The sequence below is a fragment of the Trichoderma evansii genome (genome assembly GCF_050947405.1).
Source record: "Trichoderma evansii strain SZMC 28006 chromosome Unknown GGI43scaffold_7, whole genome shotgun sequence".
In the NCBI taxonomy this organism is placed as follows: Eukaryota; Fungi; Ascomycota; class Sordariomycetes; order Hypocreales; family Hypocreaceae; genus Trichoderma; species Trichoderma evansii.
Window position 1 is genome coordinate 901645 of NW_028145199.1, and position 18176 is coordinate 919820.

Below are 18176 nucleotides of genomic sequence, written 5' to 3' on the forward strand. Positions count from 1 at the left end.
GCAGAGCAACTCTGGAATCGCTTTAGCCAGAAGAGCGCCCCTCCCCCGCTTCTTCAAGATCGATCGCTTAAGTCTCCGCATCTCGGGCTGGATTATCCAAGGTTGGCTTGCCAAGCGATTTCATAGGACATTAGCCGCCCATGTCAATTCGTTGGTGTGCTGCCTGCCATCTGCCTCTGCGTGTGTGCCTTACCCTTTCGTGGGGGGAGTGTGGAAGATAGTAATACCAAATCGCATGACATAACAGAGTCGCCTTTGGTTAAAATAGACTGGCAAGTGGCCTATTAGATTGTCTGGCCGGAGATTCACAAATTATGCCGATCGTCCATCGCCCGCGAATTAGTCGACCCGTGCATACTTGTAAGGTTACATCTGCATCTCTGAATGGGCACAGAGATACACCGCACATCTCATTTCGATCAAGCCACGTCAGGCCCGCAGACGCCCGGATTGGAGTGTTGGTTATCTTTTAGTTGTGTTTATGACTGTACACGCGTGGCGGCGGCTGGCGTTCACAGCTTCAAATGCCACCGTCGAAAGCTTACTGAGGGGTCGCCCAGCGTAGCGAGACGTCATATAAGACGCTCTCGGATTCTTCCCATTCCAAGAGCTATTAGTGTTTAATTTAACTTCTTTAACCCATAATATCTTTATCTCTCCACTAACATACTCTTCTGAGTTGATATTCTCTTTAAAAGTAAATATATTTGCTGTTGGGTGGCAGCTGGATCTTTACGAATTTTGACTACACAAAGCAAAATGGCACCAATGGCGACGAGCGTTAGTACCACCAATAACATTGGTGATATTCGACCTCGTATTCTCATCCCCGAGAAAGTCTCGCCAGATGGCCTGGCAATGCTAGAGCCGCACTTTGACGTTGACGTCAAGTTGGGCCTGACTCATGCCGAGCTCATTGCTCAGATCCCAGGATATCATGGGCTAATTGTCCGATCTGAAACCAAGGTAACAGAGGAGGTCTTGCTCGCTGGAAGGAAGCTTCGCGTGGTGGCAAGAGCAGGTGTTGGTGTTGATAATATCAATGTGCCAACGGCAACATCCCGGGGCATCATTGTCGTCAATTCGCCATCTGGAAATATCCTGGCTGCTGCAGAGCACACGATAGCTCTGCTTCTCGCCACTGCTAGAAACGTTGGCAGAGCAGATGGAAGCTTGAAACAGGGAGGCTGGGAACGAAGCAAACTCGTGGGTATCGAAGTAGGACGAAAAGTTCTCGGTATCGTTGGACTGGGCAAAGTTGGCATGAATGTTGCACGAATGGCAAAGGGTCTCGGTATGAAAGTCATCGCTGTTGATCCATATGCCAACCCGGACATGGCACGCCAGGCCGGCGTTGACTTGGCGTCTGATCTAAAGGAAATTCTTCCCATTGTGGATTTTCTAACCATCCATACCCCTTTGCTAGCAACAACGCTAGATCTCGTTGGCGAAGCAGAATTCAAGAGCATGAAGAAGACGGCTCGAGTGCTTAATGTTGCTCGTGGCGGAGTATACAACGAAGCCGCCCTGGTGAAGGCTCTTGACGAAGGATGGATTGCCGGAGCAGGAATTGACGTCTTCACCTCAGAGCCTCCAAAGGCAGACACACCAGCTGGCCAGATCGCCAGACATCCAAAGGTAGTGGCCACTCCTCACTTGGGAGCCTCTACGGTCGAAGCACAGGAGAATGTCTCAATAGACGTATGTACGCAAGTGCTTGAGATTTTGAGAGGCGGCCTTCCTACTAGCGCTGTCAATGCACCCATCATTCTACCCGAGGAGTATCGCAAGGTCCAGCCGTTTGTGCAGCTGGTTGAGAAAATGGGACGTCTGTACTCTCAACACTTTGTCAGGAACAAGGGAGGACTGGTTGGTGGGCGCAAATTCGAGCTGGTATATCATGGCGATTTGGCAGGAATGTCGAATACGAAACCGCTGTATGCCGCGCTGGTCAAAGGACTGGTTGCCTCGTTCAGCGAGTCTCATGTTAACATTGTCAACGCGACAATGATTGCCAAAGAAAAGGGCATCATGATCAGTGAGACGCACTCACATCAGCCAGGCGATTTGTCATATGCAAACCTGGTGACGCTCAAGGCGCACGCAGACGACGGGAGCGGCGAGCAAGTTATTGAAGGGTACGCATCGGACAAGCGGCTGTATATCTCCAAGCTAGATCGCTTCAACGCAACTTTCACTCCAGAGGGAACAATGATTATTCTGCACAACTATGACGAGCCGGGCAAGATTGGAGGCGTCGGTATGGTGCTGGGTTCTCATGGAATCAACATCAGATTCATGCAAGTCGCGAGTTTAGACGAAGACTCGAAGCAAGGCGCCCCTGGAGGAAACGAGGCTTTGATGATTTTGGGTATCGATAGGCCGGTAGATGAAGAGATCATGGAGGGGCTGCGCAAGTCTGAAGGAGTCTTGGATGTGGTGTTGGTTCAGCTATAAAACGGAAGGATGATCTTATCGATTAAGCCGGTATGTGGTGGATGGCCCAAGCTTCTGTGTATGTGATTTTATTAGGGAAAGATATTGGATACCACAGAGCAACGAGATGTTGGTTATTGGTACAACTTAGTATTAAGCTTAAATAGCGAGTTTGTTGATACATGTTTCAATTGATTGATCACACAGATAAGTCAAGCTGATATATATGATTGTCTTACACCTTAACTATGTATGCTAAAGCATCTACTGCCGAGCTACCGAGCCGTGGGGCCGCTTTTGGCGCAGGAACAAGGAATCGTCGTCATCACAGCGCTTGTCAGTAGCATGAGGCCGCTAGCTTCCAGCGGCCCACAGGGCTTGAAAGCTTCCCTGCCTTACGAAGCTCCGAGCCGAAGTTTCAACTTTCTCTTCTTTTTTTTCTCGCGTCTCTAAAGGTCTCAACCGTCAAGGTTGCGCAGGGATTGGAACCCCAGATCTATCGACATCGGCCCAGACGGACATCGGCTTTTTCCTATTCCATTGTTGCAATCTTCAGCGACATTTACCTCGCTCTCCCTACGATCCGGATAATTCGAGATTTCGGCAGCGACCATCAGCAGCTAGCCGGGACTGCGGGTCTTCATATCGCAAAGGGACGTGCATCGCCAGACTAATCATCCACCGGCCGCCATTTCTCTCTCCGACAGTGACGAACGGATTATATATCCTCTTCTAACGCCTGTAGCGGCACGATTGAAGCGACTCAAGTCGAAATCTGGCTATGAACAGGAGAGGCGCCCCAGGAGGCCTCGCCAGCTTCCGCCCTGCCGTGCTGGGTTTGGGGCGAGTATTCGGCCTCTGCTTTACGGCGGTTTCGGCGGCGCCTCTATCGTCGCGAGCGCATCATGAGGAGGAGCACACGGACACTCCCATATGGGTGCTGGCCGTCACGTCGATGACGCTTGTTTTGCTGGGCGGTGCATTCGCCGGCTTGACGATCGCGTACGTGAATGGGCTCAAATCTTGGCCATCGTGACACGGGTTACTGACACTGTAGCAGATTGATGGGCCAGGACTCCATCTACCTTCAGGTCGTATCTGGCGACCCTACCGAGCCGCAACACAAGAACGCGGCACGAGTTCTTCGACTGCTCAACAGAGGAAAGCATTGGGTTCTGGTCACCCTACTGCTTGCCAACGTCATTGTTAACGAATCGCTTCCCGTGGTACTGGACCGCTTCTTAGGCGGCGGTGTTGCCGCTATCGTAGGCAGTACAATCCTGATCGGTGAGCACTCTTAGTCTTGTGTTTTGCCACTTATTTGCTTGCTTTTATCTCCTCGCCGCTCCTGCCATGCTAATCCCGAATGCAGTCATTTTTGGCGAAATCGTGCCTCAGTCTGTGTGTGTGCGATTTGGCCTGCCGATTGGCGGAATCATGTCCACGCCTGTCTTAATTCTCATGTACCTCTTAGGTCCGGTAGCTTGGCCCACCGCGAAGCTTCTCGATTGGATTCTTGGAGAGGATCACGGTACAGTATACAAAAAGAGCGGCCTCAAAACGCTCGTGACCCTACACAAGTCTCTTGGCGAAGTGTCGGAGCGATTGAACCAAGATGAGGTCACCATCATCACTGCCGTTCTGGATCTTAAAGACAAGCCCGTATCGGAGGTCATGACTCCCATGGACGACGTTTTCACGCTTGCAGAAGATCACATCTTGGATGAGGACACTATGGATACGATTCTTTCTTCCGGATATTCGAGAATTCCCATCTACCGTGCAGGCAACCCGACTGATTTCGTGGGAATGCTTCTTGTCAAGACTCTCATTACGTATGATCCCGAAGACCGCATCCCAGTTAGGGACGTGCAATTGGGAGCTGTTGTAGAGACACGACCCGAGACAAGCTGCCTGGATATTATCAACTTCTTCCAAGAGGGAAAATCCCACATGGTGTTGGTCTCTGAGTATCCTGGGTCCAACCACGGTGCCCTCGGCGTGGTTACTCTGGAAGACGTCATTGAAGAGCTTATCGGAGAGTGAGTGCAGGAGTTTCTAATATGTGATCCCTTAACAGATATAAGATTTCCATGCATGCTATGTTGTCTTTTACTGATGCAAGGCATCTAGGGAAATTGTCGACGAGTCAGATGTCTATGTCGACGTACACAAGGCTATCCGACGTCTAACTCCTGCTCCTCGAGCGCACCGTAGGCACAGTGACAACCCAGGTGTAGGAATAGCGGTAAGGAAGACGCCGGACAACGTGGCTAATAACCACAAAAATACGGAAGGTCAGACCCTTGACGTTGGCTCTTATAAGAGTGACTCGGGCCACCTTGAGCGCCCTCCCAAAACAGCTGTGTTTATGAAGCGCCAACACTCAGCAGGTCCTGACGGCCGCATCGGAAAGAACCCGGTGCCTGTTAAAGCCTCGCTTGATGAGATGCGACAGCAACTCCGGCTGGGTCCTGCGAACCGCGCGGCGAACCCACGGAGCAGCACAAGAGGAAGCGTATTCAAGATTAAACAGGGCTTGGGCACGACGGTAGTGACAACGACCACAACCGAGGCCGCAAAGCCGGCCAATGGCGAGGCAGAGGGCGCAGATGAGCACACCGAAACGACGCCGCTATTGGGAAAAGATCAGAATGGAACAAGATAGCGATGGCAAGGTGAGCCACGGCTTCAAATGTATGCGGAATAGGGGGAAACGCGAAAACAAGTAGCCAACGATGGAGTCCAAGTGCTTCTGTGGAATATTGCTCAAAAAAGAAAATCATAGTGGGCTAGGTTTCAAAAATTATTTCATGTATTTCACTTTTACTTATTTGCTAGCGTTTTCAAGGACGATGGAATCTGCTCCGTGAGCTTCGGGGCAAACGTCCTTTTTTATTTGTCTGTATCTCAATACTATCCATGTTGTTGATTTTCTCTATGCCCCTTTACTTGTTTATTCTATTATTGTATCACTTCGAACGACTCATTTCTTATCTCGCTGTCTCTAATCATACCAAATAGCATTCATGCCAAATCCTGGCTCTGGGACCCGCACCCTCGCAACCCGGGCCAAAAATTCGTCCTGCCACCGATAAATCTCCAGCCATCCCTCTTGATCGTCCGTAATGGCAACCCACTCGTCGGTCCAATCGCTCGGCGCCACGGCATTGCTATGTCCACCGCTCGTGGGTGTCGGATTCAGGCAGATCTGGCGCTCAATGACTCCTTCATCAGACAGCTTGAACGCGGCAACGTAGCCGGTGAGGTCGAAGCTGTTGGCACGAGACGACGCAAAGAGATATTTCCCTGAATAAGAGAGAGAGCACACGTCTGCGCGGTATTGCGTCCAGCGATCGGGGATTCCTGGCGGGATGAGAGGAAAGTGGCGGTGCGTAAAGACGGGCAGGCGAGTAGCCGGGTCGATGAGATACTCGCAGATGCGGTTGCCCTTTTCCATGAGGGCGTAGAGATACTGGCCCGACGGGTGGATGGCGACCCATCGCGGGTGGTCGCGCGGGTCTGGACAGTCGACGGAGCCGACGAGCTCGAGCTCTGCAGACTCGGGCTGCTTCTTCTTGTGGACCCAGAGCTTGTTGGCTGTGAGATCGGCCGAGTAGAGGTACGTCTCGGTCGGGTCGAAGACCATGCCGTGGATGCCGGTGTTGGGCTGGTACTCGTAGTTTTGGACGTTATTCACCAGGGCGCCTGATGAGGCGTCGGTGGTGAAGACGGAGCCATGGCCGGCGTGTTTGTAGAAGGGGTTGCAGTAGACTGCGTAGGGGGCTTTTTTGGCGGAGAGGAGGAAGATGGCGCGGGTGTTTGTTTCGGGTGAGGCGGCTTGAGCTGTATGAAAGCAAGAGTGGTAAGGTTAAAATTCATTGAGTTTCATGTATGTTGCTGGTATGAGGAGACGTACGATCGTGAAGCATGGGGTGAGAGACTTGGTGGACAATGTCTGTGGGTGAATTGACCTTGAAGCTGGACCACTTCTTCATGGCAGCTCCATAGATGGCTTTTTTCTCATGCTGTAAAAAATGCGTCAGTCTTTGTTTCACAGCATAAACCTGCCGATTTTCTCTCTTCCCCCTTTGTCTCCTTCTTATTCGACTTGGTTTGAGTTTTGTGACTTACATCAAAAGTCATCCATGAGATAGGCTCATTATTCGCAATCTCAGTGCGCTTAACAAGCTTGAGCGTGAGCGCCTCATCGTCAAAGGCAAACGTAAAGATGGCTCCGGGCGGCGTCCATGTGCCGACCATGAGATGGTGAATCCCCATTTTCGAAGAAGTCTTTGGTTTCCCACTTATTCTGCTGCTGCTCGTGTGTCGCGACAGTTGTCGCAACTGCTGTGGAGGGATAAGCCGATGTCGCCCGCAAACGTGGATACTGGTATCAGGTCTTGTAAGCTTCAAACGAACCGTTGTTGCAAGCCGGTTCAGAATCATGTGAAGCTGAGAAATCGTACGATGAGAACAAGAGAAGATGAGAATTAGAAAGGCTTCAATTCGTTCGTGACGCGACAGCACGCGCAGTGACGTTACAGGAGTCCAGGTACAGAAAAGTAAAATCAATATACTGTATTGCTGACTACATCATAGCATTTCCGCGAGGATATTCCTTTACCCCCCTGTCTAACCTGCATCCCCAAGCCTCATATCAAACTAGAAACTTCCCGATGCTAGTGCCGCTCTGTACGTGTCTCAATTAGCGCCGTTATATCCGGAGCAGAGAACTCGAATCAAGGGGAACAATTTGGAAATGTTCGTCATTGTCGTGCTTTTTCCCGCTTGCCGCTCACTGGACCCGGTATCAACCACTGAAATAATACAAATCGCGGGGCAAAGAGGAAAAAAAAGAGCTCGCCTGGCTCGCCTAGTGTGGGGTTTGGGGCTAGCGGGGGGCCCGCAGGAGCTAAAACGAAAAATGAGGGGCTTCCCGGCCGGTTTGTAGATTCGGTAATTGGCAACAGGCGCAAAAGTAATGGGCAATCTGGCTCTGGCTGTGCGCTGTCGGGTAGTTAATGGTATGTATCCGTGGGGGATGCGGCGGGAGGGCCATCCGGGGAAGAGTTGCCACGGATGTGATGCTGTAGATGCGCAGTATGAGATCTATTGCTGCTCAAATATTATTGTTGTTGTTATTATTGTTGTTATCAGATATTAAATTAAATTATATCATTCATACTCATTACTACTGCTGTCGGGCGTGATCTGTAATACGTCCAGCCAGCTTATTAAGGGCCAAATGGGTAGCATAGGTACAACTAAAATGCTAGCACCACCGCTGTAGACTCGCAGCAGGCAGCTGTGCGTGCCCGGCGGCTCTCCCGGGGGCCGCTCACATCATCGCTGAGCACCGCACCCGCACAGCGCAGTCCCGACTCCAGCTCCCGGACATCGTTTCCGCGACACCAAGTGGCTAAAAAATACTCCCCCATATGCCGGTGGCTTCATGGCCCATCGCATGTTTTTCCCCACACTTTGCCCCTCGACCACTGACCACGAGGCTATTTTGTCTGACAGCAGTTTCTTTACCCGCCCGATGGCGTATAGGTGCAGCTATGCAATCCTAATAGCTGTGGGTGGAAGATGGCCACTTGAATCTTCTTTTTTTTATATATATCTCATTGTCCCACCGTCTTCCGTCTTCCATTCTTCTTCCATACTTCATTCTTCATTGCATTCTTAGTTCTCTCTTCCTCTTTCATACAGCAACTAGTACTTTTATACATACATAGATACCACCAGCAAAGCTTCAGTCTCATTTCTCGATTACACTCTCAACACCAACAACACATACACATACACACACAACTCAACACAACACAAAATGGCCACCAACGGTACCAACGGCGCTTCGGCCCGCTTCGACCCTACCTTCACCAAGCGTGTCATTGAGACCATGGGTCCCAACATGACTCCTCGTAACCGCCAGGTCATGAGCGCTCTTCTAACTCACCTTCACGACTTTGCCCGCGAGGTTGAACTTACTGTGGACGAGTGGATGACTGGTGTGCACTTTATCAACGCTGTTGGCCAGATCTCAACCAAGACCCGAAATGAGGCTCACCGAGTCTCTGATGTGCTCGGCTTGGAATCGTAAGTCATTCATTCTACTTTATACCCTCCTACAGCACCCTTGACTAACACGCCACTTTAGCCTCGTTGATGAAATCGCCAACAAGATCGTCGCTGAGGGCGACGTTGATCCCACCTCATCATCCATCCTTGGTCCCTTTTGGTCTCCCAACGCCCCCTTCCGTGAGAACGGCGATTCCATCATCCAGGACCCCAACCCCGACGGCCGCGTCGCCCTGTTCCACGGCGTCATCACAGATCTGCTGACCGGCAAGCCCATCCCCGGCGCCGTCTTCGACATCTGGCAGGCCAGCGCCAACGGCAAATACGACTTCCAGGACCCTGAGAACCAGACCCCCAACAACCTGCGCGGCAAGTTCAGAGCCGACGAGAACGGCAAATACCACTTCTATTGCTACCACCCTACTGCCTACTCTCTGCCTACTGATGGTCCTGCCTACTCGCTGCTGTCTCTGATGGATCGCCACCCCATGCGCCCTGCCCACATCCACATCATGGTAAGCTTCACATGCATAAATCACTGGGGAAAAATGAGCATTGCTAACCAGTCTTCTTTAACAGGTCACTCACCCCGAATACAAGGGCTGCACAACCCAGCTCTACCCCAAGGACGACCCCTGGTTGGCCACCGACACTGTCTTCGCTGTCAAGGACGACCTCCTCATCGACTTCAAGCCCCTCAAGGGCGACGACAAGGCTACTCTGGATCTAGAGTACAACATCGTCCTCGCTCCCAAGGGCTACAAGGGCAAGCAGTTCTAAACCTTTCTCTTAAATGGAGCGGAGGAAAAAAAAGAAACAAATAATCAACAAAAAAATAGAGAAACAAAATTACAGGCTGCAGCGGTATTTGGTTAACTACATATCTGTTGTTTTGGTTTTTCATGTATAATTGGGGTGGAGGATAGAATGATGAGATGGAAAAAATCATCCTTCGGTTGTATTATCAGCTAGCTTTGCATGTATGTATTGTATCATTTACTATTATATATAGCATTTTCTTTGTGACATGTGCTGCTTCACAAGCCCTGTCCTGTTCTGTGCTATTTTTATACATGCCATCAAGAGAAACATTACAAAGTACGCGGAAAGAATTAGCATGTGCTCCATTCACGATTTCTCGCTCTTGCTTGCATGCAGCATGCATCATGTATGCATTCCACGCGCAGAGAGCATGAATTCAGGGTCCAGCACTAAAGTGGGGGCGATCTCCCGAGATGCAGACGGCAGGGGTCCCACGGCCGTGGGTTGGCCAAACATCGCCAATGCTGGGCTATATGCCGACGGCATTTCATCTTACCTTCTTTCAGCTTGAGACCACTTTTGCAAACTCGACTAACCTATTCGGTACGGCGCCAAAACTACATTCATGATGGCTTCCAAAATCGCTGCCTTACGGGAGCTTCGGCGTAGCTTGATGTGAAGGTCGCTTTGATCAAACTACCGAGTCTAAGCTAACAGCATTTTAGTATCGAGCCTTTGAGTTTTTGTAGGTGTTATACGCTTCCAGAGACGGATAGCTTGCTTATGAGGAGCTATTAACTGAGATTGTGATATAGTATTCCGGTTAAGCTTTCTTCCGGGAGCTGCCCAATTCGATAGAGAGAACATCTCTCTATGCTAGGTTTGGACAATTGCTCACTCTAGCTGCTGATACGCCATCTATAACACAAAAGTACCCTTAAATAACTTGTATGATGTGAAAGTATGTTAAGTTAGAAATAGTGCATCTTATCTTCGATAACACTGAACCCTATAACCTGGACCATGGCTCGGTATACACCAGTCACTGGTAAGTCGGTATCCTTTCCATCCGTATCCTCTGCAGTGCTAGCGAAGCTACTAGAGATTGCCTGCTACGCTAATCACATTCTCAATGCCATAATCAAGAAGACTGTATGCTGAATAACCTATCGCCCATATGTTGGTGCATCATTTGCCATCCGGTAAATGGTTTATCCCGTGGTGCCTTTGGCGTTTAGGTAAAGGCCTTTGCTTCCATTAATAATCCCAAGCTTCAAACTGGCATCGTCTTTCTAAAATCTCAAGCAGCGTGATAGAAGGAAGGTAGATGGATAATTTTCCGGCGTGGGCTAGAAGAAATAGGAGTTATATACTATGGCATTTAGAAACTCTTCTGAGGAGCCACGTGGAGCGAAAAGCGCAAAGGAGGTAGAAATCATCGCTACGAATGTCAGTAGTCGTTTTACCGGGAAAAATAAAATTCAATCATAGCATTCAATAATAGAATATTGCTTTTTGTTTATATGAAGCTACTGCATCTGTAGACGCAGTGACTCCCGTTGCTATTTCTAGCTATGATTTAGCGGTAATTGCAATGGTGATAATAAAAGTACAAGCCCTAGGTCTGTGAAATAGTAAAGAAATCATGTTGCAGTAGAAGATAAAAAGGCATAGATGGTTCAGATACTTATTAATCGTAAACATCAGCTTGCAGATTGTAATCGTAGATTTACTCCAATGGGCCACCTGCCTATTTAGGTTGCTATTTTCTTCGAGGCCCCTGGCAATAAGTGGCAGGTGTATTTGCAATTGTCTTAATGTCTAGCTTAACTTATTACGTTATGACAAAACGTCTTTTACATACCTAGAATCTTCATTCATAGCGGTGAATAGGTAGTCATTGAGATTTGAACGCACTTTCTCGTAGCGCTAGGAGCAGCTCGGATGGATCTTACAACACAGCCCGCCATAGACTCTCCATTCTCCCGACCTAATATAGAGCACATCTGCTGCTTGCCATTATTCATCTCTTCTCTTTATGGATCTCGGTGTGATGTTTTTTTTTTTTCTCTGCCGGGGTTCCGGGACGCTCGCAAACCTCGTGTGGGTCAAAAATCTACATATCGTAGCGCCACTTTGCAAAGCTCACACTCCGTTGCAATATTGAAACAGCTTAATTTTGTACAATTATATTAATAATCACCGTAGCGGGAAAAGGCCTTGGGGCTCTCAGTAGCAGAACATTAAAATGTTTTTTTCCCCCAGCCGGAAAGTTTTTAAAATTAAAAAAAGTCATTAGCTATATAACTAAAATTATAAACACGTTTTACAACTCGGTAAACAAAAGTCTTTTATATACTAATATAGATAGTATGCGAATTCAACAACGCTATGTGTTCTTTAAGTTAAGCCAAAAGCCATAGAAAAGTTAATAAGATTAAGAAAAGGTACCTAGGTACTTACTTGCTCCATATGTTAGTACAATGCGTATGGTGCCATTGTCAACAGATGAAGCAACTCCAGCTCCTTGTAACCGTGCTCTGTGATATCTCATCACGATCGACTCGTGTAGACGAGAGAGACGAGCACGGCCCGCCTTTTTTTTCCTGCCCCCTCGCCACGTATCTCTCATGTAACGGCTCGGTTCCTCCTGCACGGCCAATTCACCTGTTTTCAGCGTCCCACCCAATGATATTCAACTAATCTCATTATCACGGCTCCTCCGCCATCTTTTTTTCTTCTTCACAATCCCCAGCCACGTGTGTGACGCAACCATGCCACTTTCTCCAACCTCGCCGTCACAGTTCCCTTTTTTATTCCTTCAGTCTCCTTTTCTTTTTCTTTCCCCCCTCACAAGGCCTGGAACTTTCCGGCTTCAATGCGATAGGCCCGTATTTTGTAGTCCAGCCTCTTTACTTTTTTTTGCCATATGTTACTGCTACCTGAGTAGGTACCTACCATAGATCTCGATGCTACATTACGCACATCACACACCGCCATCTATCGAACACATCACACGCCACATGTCAAAAAACCTAGACAAATGCAATCAGAAGAAAAAGTTTCAATAAATTAAAAAAAAACCTCATGATTGCCCACTCCTCCTCCTCCAATTACCTACTCCACCAAAACATGCCACACCCTTTTCTTTCCCCAGAAACCGGCAAATCGTTGTCTGGCAATGCATGTCTCACTCGCACACACAAGCTTCACCCAATTCTTCCTCGCCACGCCGCACGCCGCGCGCCACACGCCCGGCTGGGCAGGGATCCAGTTCCGCGAGAAGAGCGAGAGGGAAGGAAGAAAAAGGTTCCCATGTGGTGCTTGTTTACTCCGTAATAAGTCCCTACGTACATCAGCTAGAGCTAGTACCCAAGTCGGCGTAGCAGCAGTGATCTTGTACATGGCATATTCGCACGTAACTCGCAGCCGCACTTCATACGCAAGTTGCGATAGCTCACAAAGTCAGTTCCTCGGACGCAGCACTAGCACCACCAGCAGCATTAGCTAGTTTACCAATCGCTCCGTATGACATCTTTTTTGGCCCATCCATCCAGCCCGTCCTGTTTTTTTCCCCTGGCATCAAAATGCTTGCATCTTAGCGCGGCGGTCCCCCCATGTCCATGTCCCGTTGCCCGGCAACAGCCTCCCCCACATCAACAACAGACCAGAGCCCGCCACCCACTCACCAACCCCCAGCTAAGCCCCGTCGTGTTGAGAGGCGCGCGACCGACCGCAACCCACGGGCGTGTTTCTTCTTGGGGCTCCCTCCCTCCCTGAAAATTGTCAGCGCTCCCCTAAAAAGAAAAAGAGATACTCCACTTGACGCAATACACCTGCAGTCTCTCTTCTGGACCGGCAAGACATGTAGAGAGCAGAAGACAAGGTTGAAAAGGGTCAAGCCTGGGTGCCGACAAGCTTCTTCTACATCTTCCCTTTCCGCAATCTGCAATGTCACTTTGGCATCTGTAACTTGAGGCACCTTCTTTCTTTTTTCTTCTTCTTCTTTTGGCGCACTTTCTTTTCTTTCTTTGCCAACTTCGTCATCTTTTTGATTATCAACCCCCGAATCCCTTTTGGCCCGCCAAGGGCCTCCTTTCTTTGTTTTCCTTCGTCTTCTTGATTATTGCGCGTTCGAGATCAGCCCGGGTATAGTTACCGTCCGAGACGTCGAATTCCCGTTCTTGTCCTTTTGTACAACAAGTGGCTTTCGCAAACCCCCCAAAAAAGGAGGGCCCGGTTGTGCAACCGGAAACCGATATAGATACACGAACAGCAAAGAGAAACGCAAAGGAGATAGACAAGTGTTTCTGTTCGACATATCGAGCAGAGGCTTGCCATGGCCTCCAGCAATGGCATCTATAATCCCAGCAGCAGCAATTTCGGCACTCCTCCGCACCATCCTCCGCACCAGCATCAACGAGCGAAGCCATCCGTCCTAAAGTTCATCCACCGCCGAGATCAATCCTCCACCGACGCCGCGCTGCAGGCTCCCAAGGCCTCGCCCCTGGAAGCACAGTTCTCCAATGTCATGCCCGTCGGCAACTTCTCCCGAAACAATCCCGGTGCCCTCGGCGAGCTTCAGCATAATCAGCAGGAGCCGGCTCCTCGACCCTCACCGCGTAAATCTCGAGACGAACGCCGATCGGAGCTTGAGCCAGAGAACCGCTCAGACTCACCTACTAAGAAGAGCTTGTTCCTGAGCATGAATAAATCGCGCGAATCCTCTCCAACTAAGAGTCCGAAGAAGGCGAAATCTGGACCCAGCCTCACAGGGCTTCTCAGCCGACCTAAGACGGTCAAGAGCCTGCATAAGCTGGTAACAAATAATGACGAAATACGGTCAGGGAAGGACAAGGAGAATAGAACACCGGTTGAGCCGCCGCACAGTGCCACGCTGCCCGTTTACGCTCAATTCGCCAACAATGAATCGATGAACTCCTTACCGCCCCCTAGCCCAACTAGGAGTACCAGGGAATCCTCAGAGAGGCGTTCGATGGCTAAGGAACGACCGCGCACTTTCATGTATCCCACTAGATCGCAGCAAGACATTAAGAAGTCGTCTATAAAGTCAGATTCGCCCAACGGGACCAAATCAGACTCGTTCAAGGGTAAGTCTATCCGAGAGCGAGGCAAAGTCTTTGGTACCTTTGCCAGCTTTGGCCATGGCCGATCAAAGTCGGAGACGTCGACTCCTCGAGCCGGCTCCCCTTCTGCGGCTGGTCCTGTACTGGACTTGAAAGACATCAATAAGCAGCTCGAGGCGCTTCTTGACCGCCGAAATATTCCGGAAAACCAGCGCTACAAGATGCGAAACTTGAGCGACACGATTAAGATGGAATTCATTCGACAAGACTGGGCCGAAATGCGAGCCGCCAAGCTAGAGCGCAAACAGAACCGCCCTCGAACCAGCATGAGCAGTAGCGTGAATGGCGCTGCTGCTGCCTCTACTTCCACCTCAGCCGTCGTCTCCGATGCTGAAGAGGAAAAGCCGAAGCGAACCCGCGGTCGGAGCTTCACATTCTCTCGCGCGAAGAAGGAGAAGGAACAAGACAAAGAGAAAGAGAAAGGCCGCTCAGTATCTAAAAACCGCTCAGTATCTAAAAACCGTTCATCGTCTAAAAAGTCCAGTAAAGGAGAGAGCACGCTAGGCCGCCATTTCAGAAATAAATCAGCCGACAGTGTGGCCAGCGAGGGCAGGCCAGCCTCGAGCGCCAACTCATCTGCCAGCAGCGGCCTGTTGTCCAAGATCAAACTTCAGCAGGGCCCAGCCGACTACGTTGCGTATCTTAGAAAAGTGCGTCAACCTCAGCAAGTGGAGGTTGGTAAACTCCATAAACTGAGGCTTCTGCTACGGAATGAGACCGTTGCCTGGATTGAAGACTTTATCCAGCAAGGAGGAATGAAAGAAATCGTCGGGCTGCTGAACCGTATTATGGAGGTAGAATGGAGGTAAGCTTTGTTTTCCCCTTGCTCTTAACGCTCTTGATTTCGTTGCTTGCTGTATCTTGAGATTCGTTTATTCCTTTTATCCCTTTTCTGACTCGGTAACTGAATAGAGAGGAGCACGAGGACGCTCTGCTTCACGAGAACTTATTATGCCTCAAGGCCCTCTCTACAACAGCCAGGGCAATGGAGTATCTCCACTCTGTCCAGGCTGACCTCTTCCCCAAACTACTACATATGCTTTTTGACCCTGAGAAGAAGGGTCCTAGCGAATTCACTACGCGCAATATTATCACATCCGTCTTGTATACGTATATCGAGTCTGCCTCCACCGCCGAGCGTGTTATCAGGGCTAGAAGCATCCTAAGACACCTGCGAGATCCAGAACCGGACGAATCTAGCCGACCGCTTCCATTCGTTTTGGAAATGAGACAAGAGCGGCCTTACCGGGTTTGGTGCAAGGAGGTCGTCAGCGTGACCAAAGAAGTCTTCTGGATTTTCCTTCACCACCTCAACGTGGTCGCGCTAACGCCTGAGACAGACAACTCAGGTGATGCAGCCATGAGTCGGCTTACCAACAACGAAGACCAGCAGTATGCATACATGCGCCGCCACTTCCCACAAGAAAAGGCCCCAGTGCCCGCTGCCCCTTATGTGGGCGGCGTGGAGTGGGACGCGACCAATTATCTCGCGTCTCACCTGGACCTGATGAATGCCATCCTGGCATGCACCCTCTCCATGGAGGAGAGAAACAAGCTGAGAGCCGACCTTCGCATCTCTGGGTGGGAGCGGTGCATGGGGGGCAGCTTGCGACTATGTAAAGAGAAATTTTACGGCAGTGTCCACACAGGACTCCGGACGTGGGTGGCTGCGGCAGCGGAGGATAAATGGGACGTCAAGGACGTCAGATACGGGCCGCCTGCTGATGCCCGATCCCCAGTAAAATCTGGCGTCCAGCGAAAGAAGGTTGAGGATGCGCCAAAGATCGACATGCCGAAGCTTGACTTTGGATCCAACAAGGTGCAGCAGACAAAGACACAGCCACGGACACAGAACCATTCACAGAAAAGGCCTCCTCCAAAAGATGGGTGGTTATCATGATGAAGAGAAAAAGAGTCACCGCTAGTTCCAGATAACGGACATTTGCTGAGAAGCATGGGTTACCCAATATCATCCACATCCGTAAAGCGCAGATATGTGCTCGTTTTACGATGCAGAAGTATAAACCCACTCGCAATGCGTGGCTCTCCGTCTCAAATAACCACTTGGAAACGAGAGGGGGACGAGAAAAAAAAAAGAAAAAAAGACCAAATAAGAAGATTGCTAAGGGTGTTTATTGCTGGCGGGTATTTCCATGTCACTTTTCTCCCGCGCTCCTGGGCATCCGGTCCAGTTGAGATGGAGACATTGGGTAGCGCCAAGGGGTTTATGGTTTTTGTTTTAATGTATTTTCCTTTGTCGAAACATTGGGGCATGGGTTTTTCTGTATGATTGCATGTTCATGAGTTAATGACACGACTAGGCCTGCGGGCCACTTCATCTATAGGTATTGACGAAATTTGAGCTCAGATCCTATGTTCCAAACCGTGATATACAATTCGTGACTATGTTTAACTGACGGCAGGCATAAGCCCAGGCGGGACTCTATAGGTCAAGCTGCGCTCAGTAGGACTTGCATCGCTGGAGGCGGTTGCTCAGTCGGTCGTCTCTCATGTCCCCCGGTGTAGTTTGAAGGCTTCATAGACTGACATGCCTTTGAGGACATCTTCCTTTACTTTGACATCCGCCGCAACAAGGCTGGGTAATAGTTCTAAGACCTGGTCGATTTTATCTCGTGGGATAATCACAACGCCGTTGCCCGAGTCGCTGAACGCAACGTCGCCTGGGTTGATTTGAACCCCGTTGACCTCGACAGCAACCTGGGTGGCCCATGGCACGCTACCAAGGCCAGATCCCACAGTAGAGGTGCCGTAGGCCCAAATCTGTAAAAATTAGACCCGTGATAAGAGCTCGTCTATGAAAGGAGAGTATTGAGGAGGGAGGGGGTGTGCTCACATCAGGTGGCAGGGATAGACGAGATGGTGAGGGGGAAACTTACAGGCAAACCGGTACTTCTCAGCTCGTCTAAGTCTCTCACTCTCCCGGCAGCCATGATACCTGTTGCCTGGCGTACTTTCATTCTGAGGGCCAAGATGCCACCGCAGACGGCGTTTGTTTGACCTGGGGGCTGCTTTAGCACGGCAAAAGTCCCAGGCTGTATTAAATCAGCCCAATGGGAATCCTTGGGGATATTTTTGACGGGCAGGCCATCGTCGGACGACCGGTCCTTGGGGGCAAATAAGACTGTGAACACAGGGGCGATGGTAATTTGTGATTCAGTGGCTTGGGCCCCTTGTTGCGGGTTGTATGCAACGAGGTCAGCAATGTAGCCGGCACCGGGCACTTTGAGCTTCAGCAAAGCATCTGAAATATCACACGCCGAGTACTGTGCAAGCTGTGCAATGATGTCGCCAGACAATGGCGACGACTGAGCCATGATGAAATATGACGACGATCTTGATATTTGTCACTGACGATCTCAGTTGACATGTGACTCCAAGTCGTTCATCCAAGAACAGGCTGAACTGACCGGGATTTTCCTCAGCCCGCTATCCCGGCTGGATATTTCAAATTCTGAGTATTATCCTACGGAGGATTGATCGGACCTTGCTGAGCAATCTCTACTGCGGCCGCCGTGCAGTCGTACCTTGCGTTGCCGCAGTCGGGCTGAGTCGGCCGGATTATCGGAGTGCAGACGCACAGATGGGAGCACCTGGAGGGAGCACCTGGAGGGGGGTGAGAGTGAGAATAAGTCGGTGAGCGCAGCCGAGCTCAATGGTCGTTGGTGATGCAAAGGAGATATGGAAACTGAGCAGAATAAGGCTGGGCCAGGCTACCTTGCCAGTTCG

The 18176-nt window shown here is 50.1% G+C and overlaps 5 protein-coding genes across 5 annotated transcripts; 3 read left to right on the top strand and 2 right to left on the bottom strand.

Moving 5' to 3' along the window:
- Window positions 1-759: 759 nt before the first annotated feature.
- GGI43DRAFT_422270 (phosphoglycerate dehydrogenase) lies at window positions 760-5104 on the top strand (the record flags this gene model as incomplete). The annotated part of the gene is made up of 5 exons (XM_083208077.1): window positions 760-2441; window positions 3226-3438; window positions 3497-3723; window positions 3809-4478; window positions 4570-5104. The coding sequence occupies 5 exons, from the start codon at window positions 760-762 to the stop codon at window positions 5102-5104; spliced, it is 3327 nt and encodes a 1108-aa protein (XP_083061742.1).
- A 169-nt stretch (window positions 5105-5273) lies between these two features.
- On the bottom strand, window positions 5274-7041 carry GGI43DRAFT_349038 (carboxy-cis,cis-muconate cyclase). Its single transcript, XM_083202235.1, has 3 exons — window positions 6571-7041; window positions 6356-6464; window positions 5274-6282 (listed from the first exon to the last, which is right to left on the bottom strand). Exons 1-3 carry the CDS (start codon window positions 6883-6885, stop codon window positions 5444-5446), a joined length of 1263 nt encoding a protein of 420 aa, XP_083061743.1. The 5' UTR covers window positions 6886-7041; the 3' UTR covers window positions 5274-5443.
- A 1228-nt stretch (window positions 7042-8269) lies between these two features.
- GGI43DRAFT_382874 (Intradiol ring-cleavage dioxygenase) lies at window positions 8270-9300 on the top strand (the record flags this gene model as incomplete). Its single annotated transcript, XM_083203297.1, has 3 exons — window positions 8270-8538; window positions 8600-9035; window positions 9100-9300. 3 exons carry the CDS (start codon window positions 8270-8272, stop codon window positions 9298-9300), a joined length of 906 nt encoding a protein of 301 aa, XP_083061744.1.
- A 4140-nt stretch (window positions 9301-13440) lies between these two features.
- GGI43DRAFT_349174 (armadillo-type protein) lies at window positions 13441-16807 on the top strand. The gene is made up of 2 exons (XM_083202237.1): window positions 13441-15234; window positions 15342-16807. The coding sequence occupies exons 1-2, from the start codon at window positions 13622-13624 to the stop codon at window positions 16327-16329; spliced, it is 2601 nt and encodes an 866-aa protein (XP_083061745.1). The 5' UTR covers window positions 13441-13621; the 3' UTR covers window positions 16330-16807.
- Window positions 16808-16820: 13 nt separating this feature from the next.
- On the bottom strand, window positions 16821-17976 carry GGI43DRAFT_349181 (ribonuclease E inhibitor RraA/Dimethylmenaquinone methyltransferase). Its single transcript, XM_083202238.1, has 3 exons — window positions 17975-17976; window positions 17327-17885; window positions 16821-17210 (listed from the first exon to the last, which is right to left on the bottom strand). Exons 2-3 carry the CDS (start codon window positions 17762-17764, stop codon window positions 16938-16940), a joined length of 711 nt encoding a protein of 236 aa, XP_083061746.1. The 5' UTR covers window positions 17765-17885; window positions 17975-17976; the 3' UTR covers window positions 16821-16937.
- Between the last annotated feature and the right edge of the window lie 200 nt (window positions 17977-18176).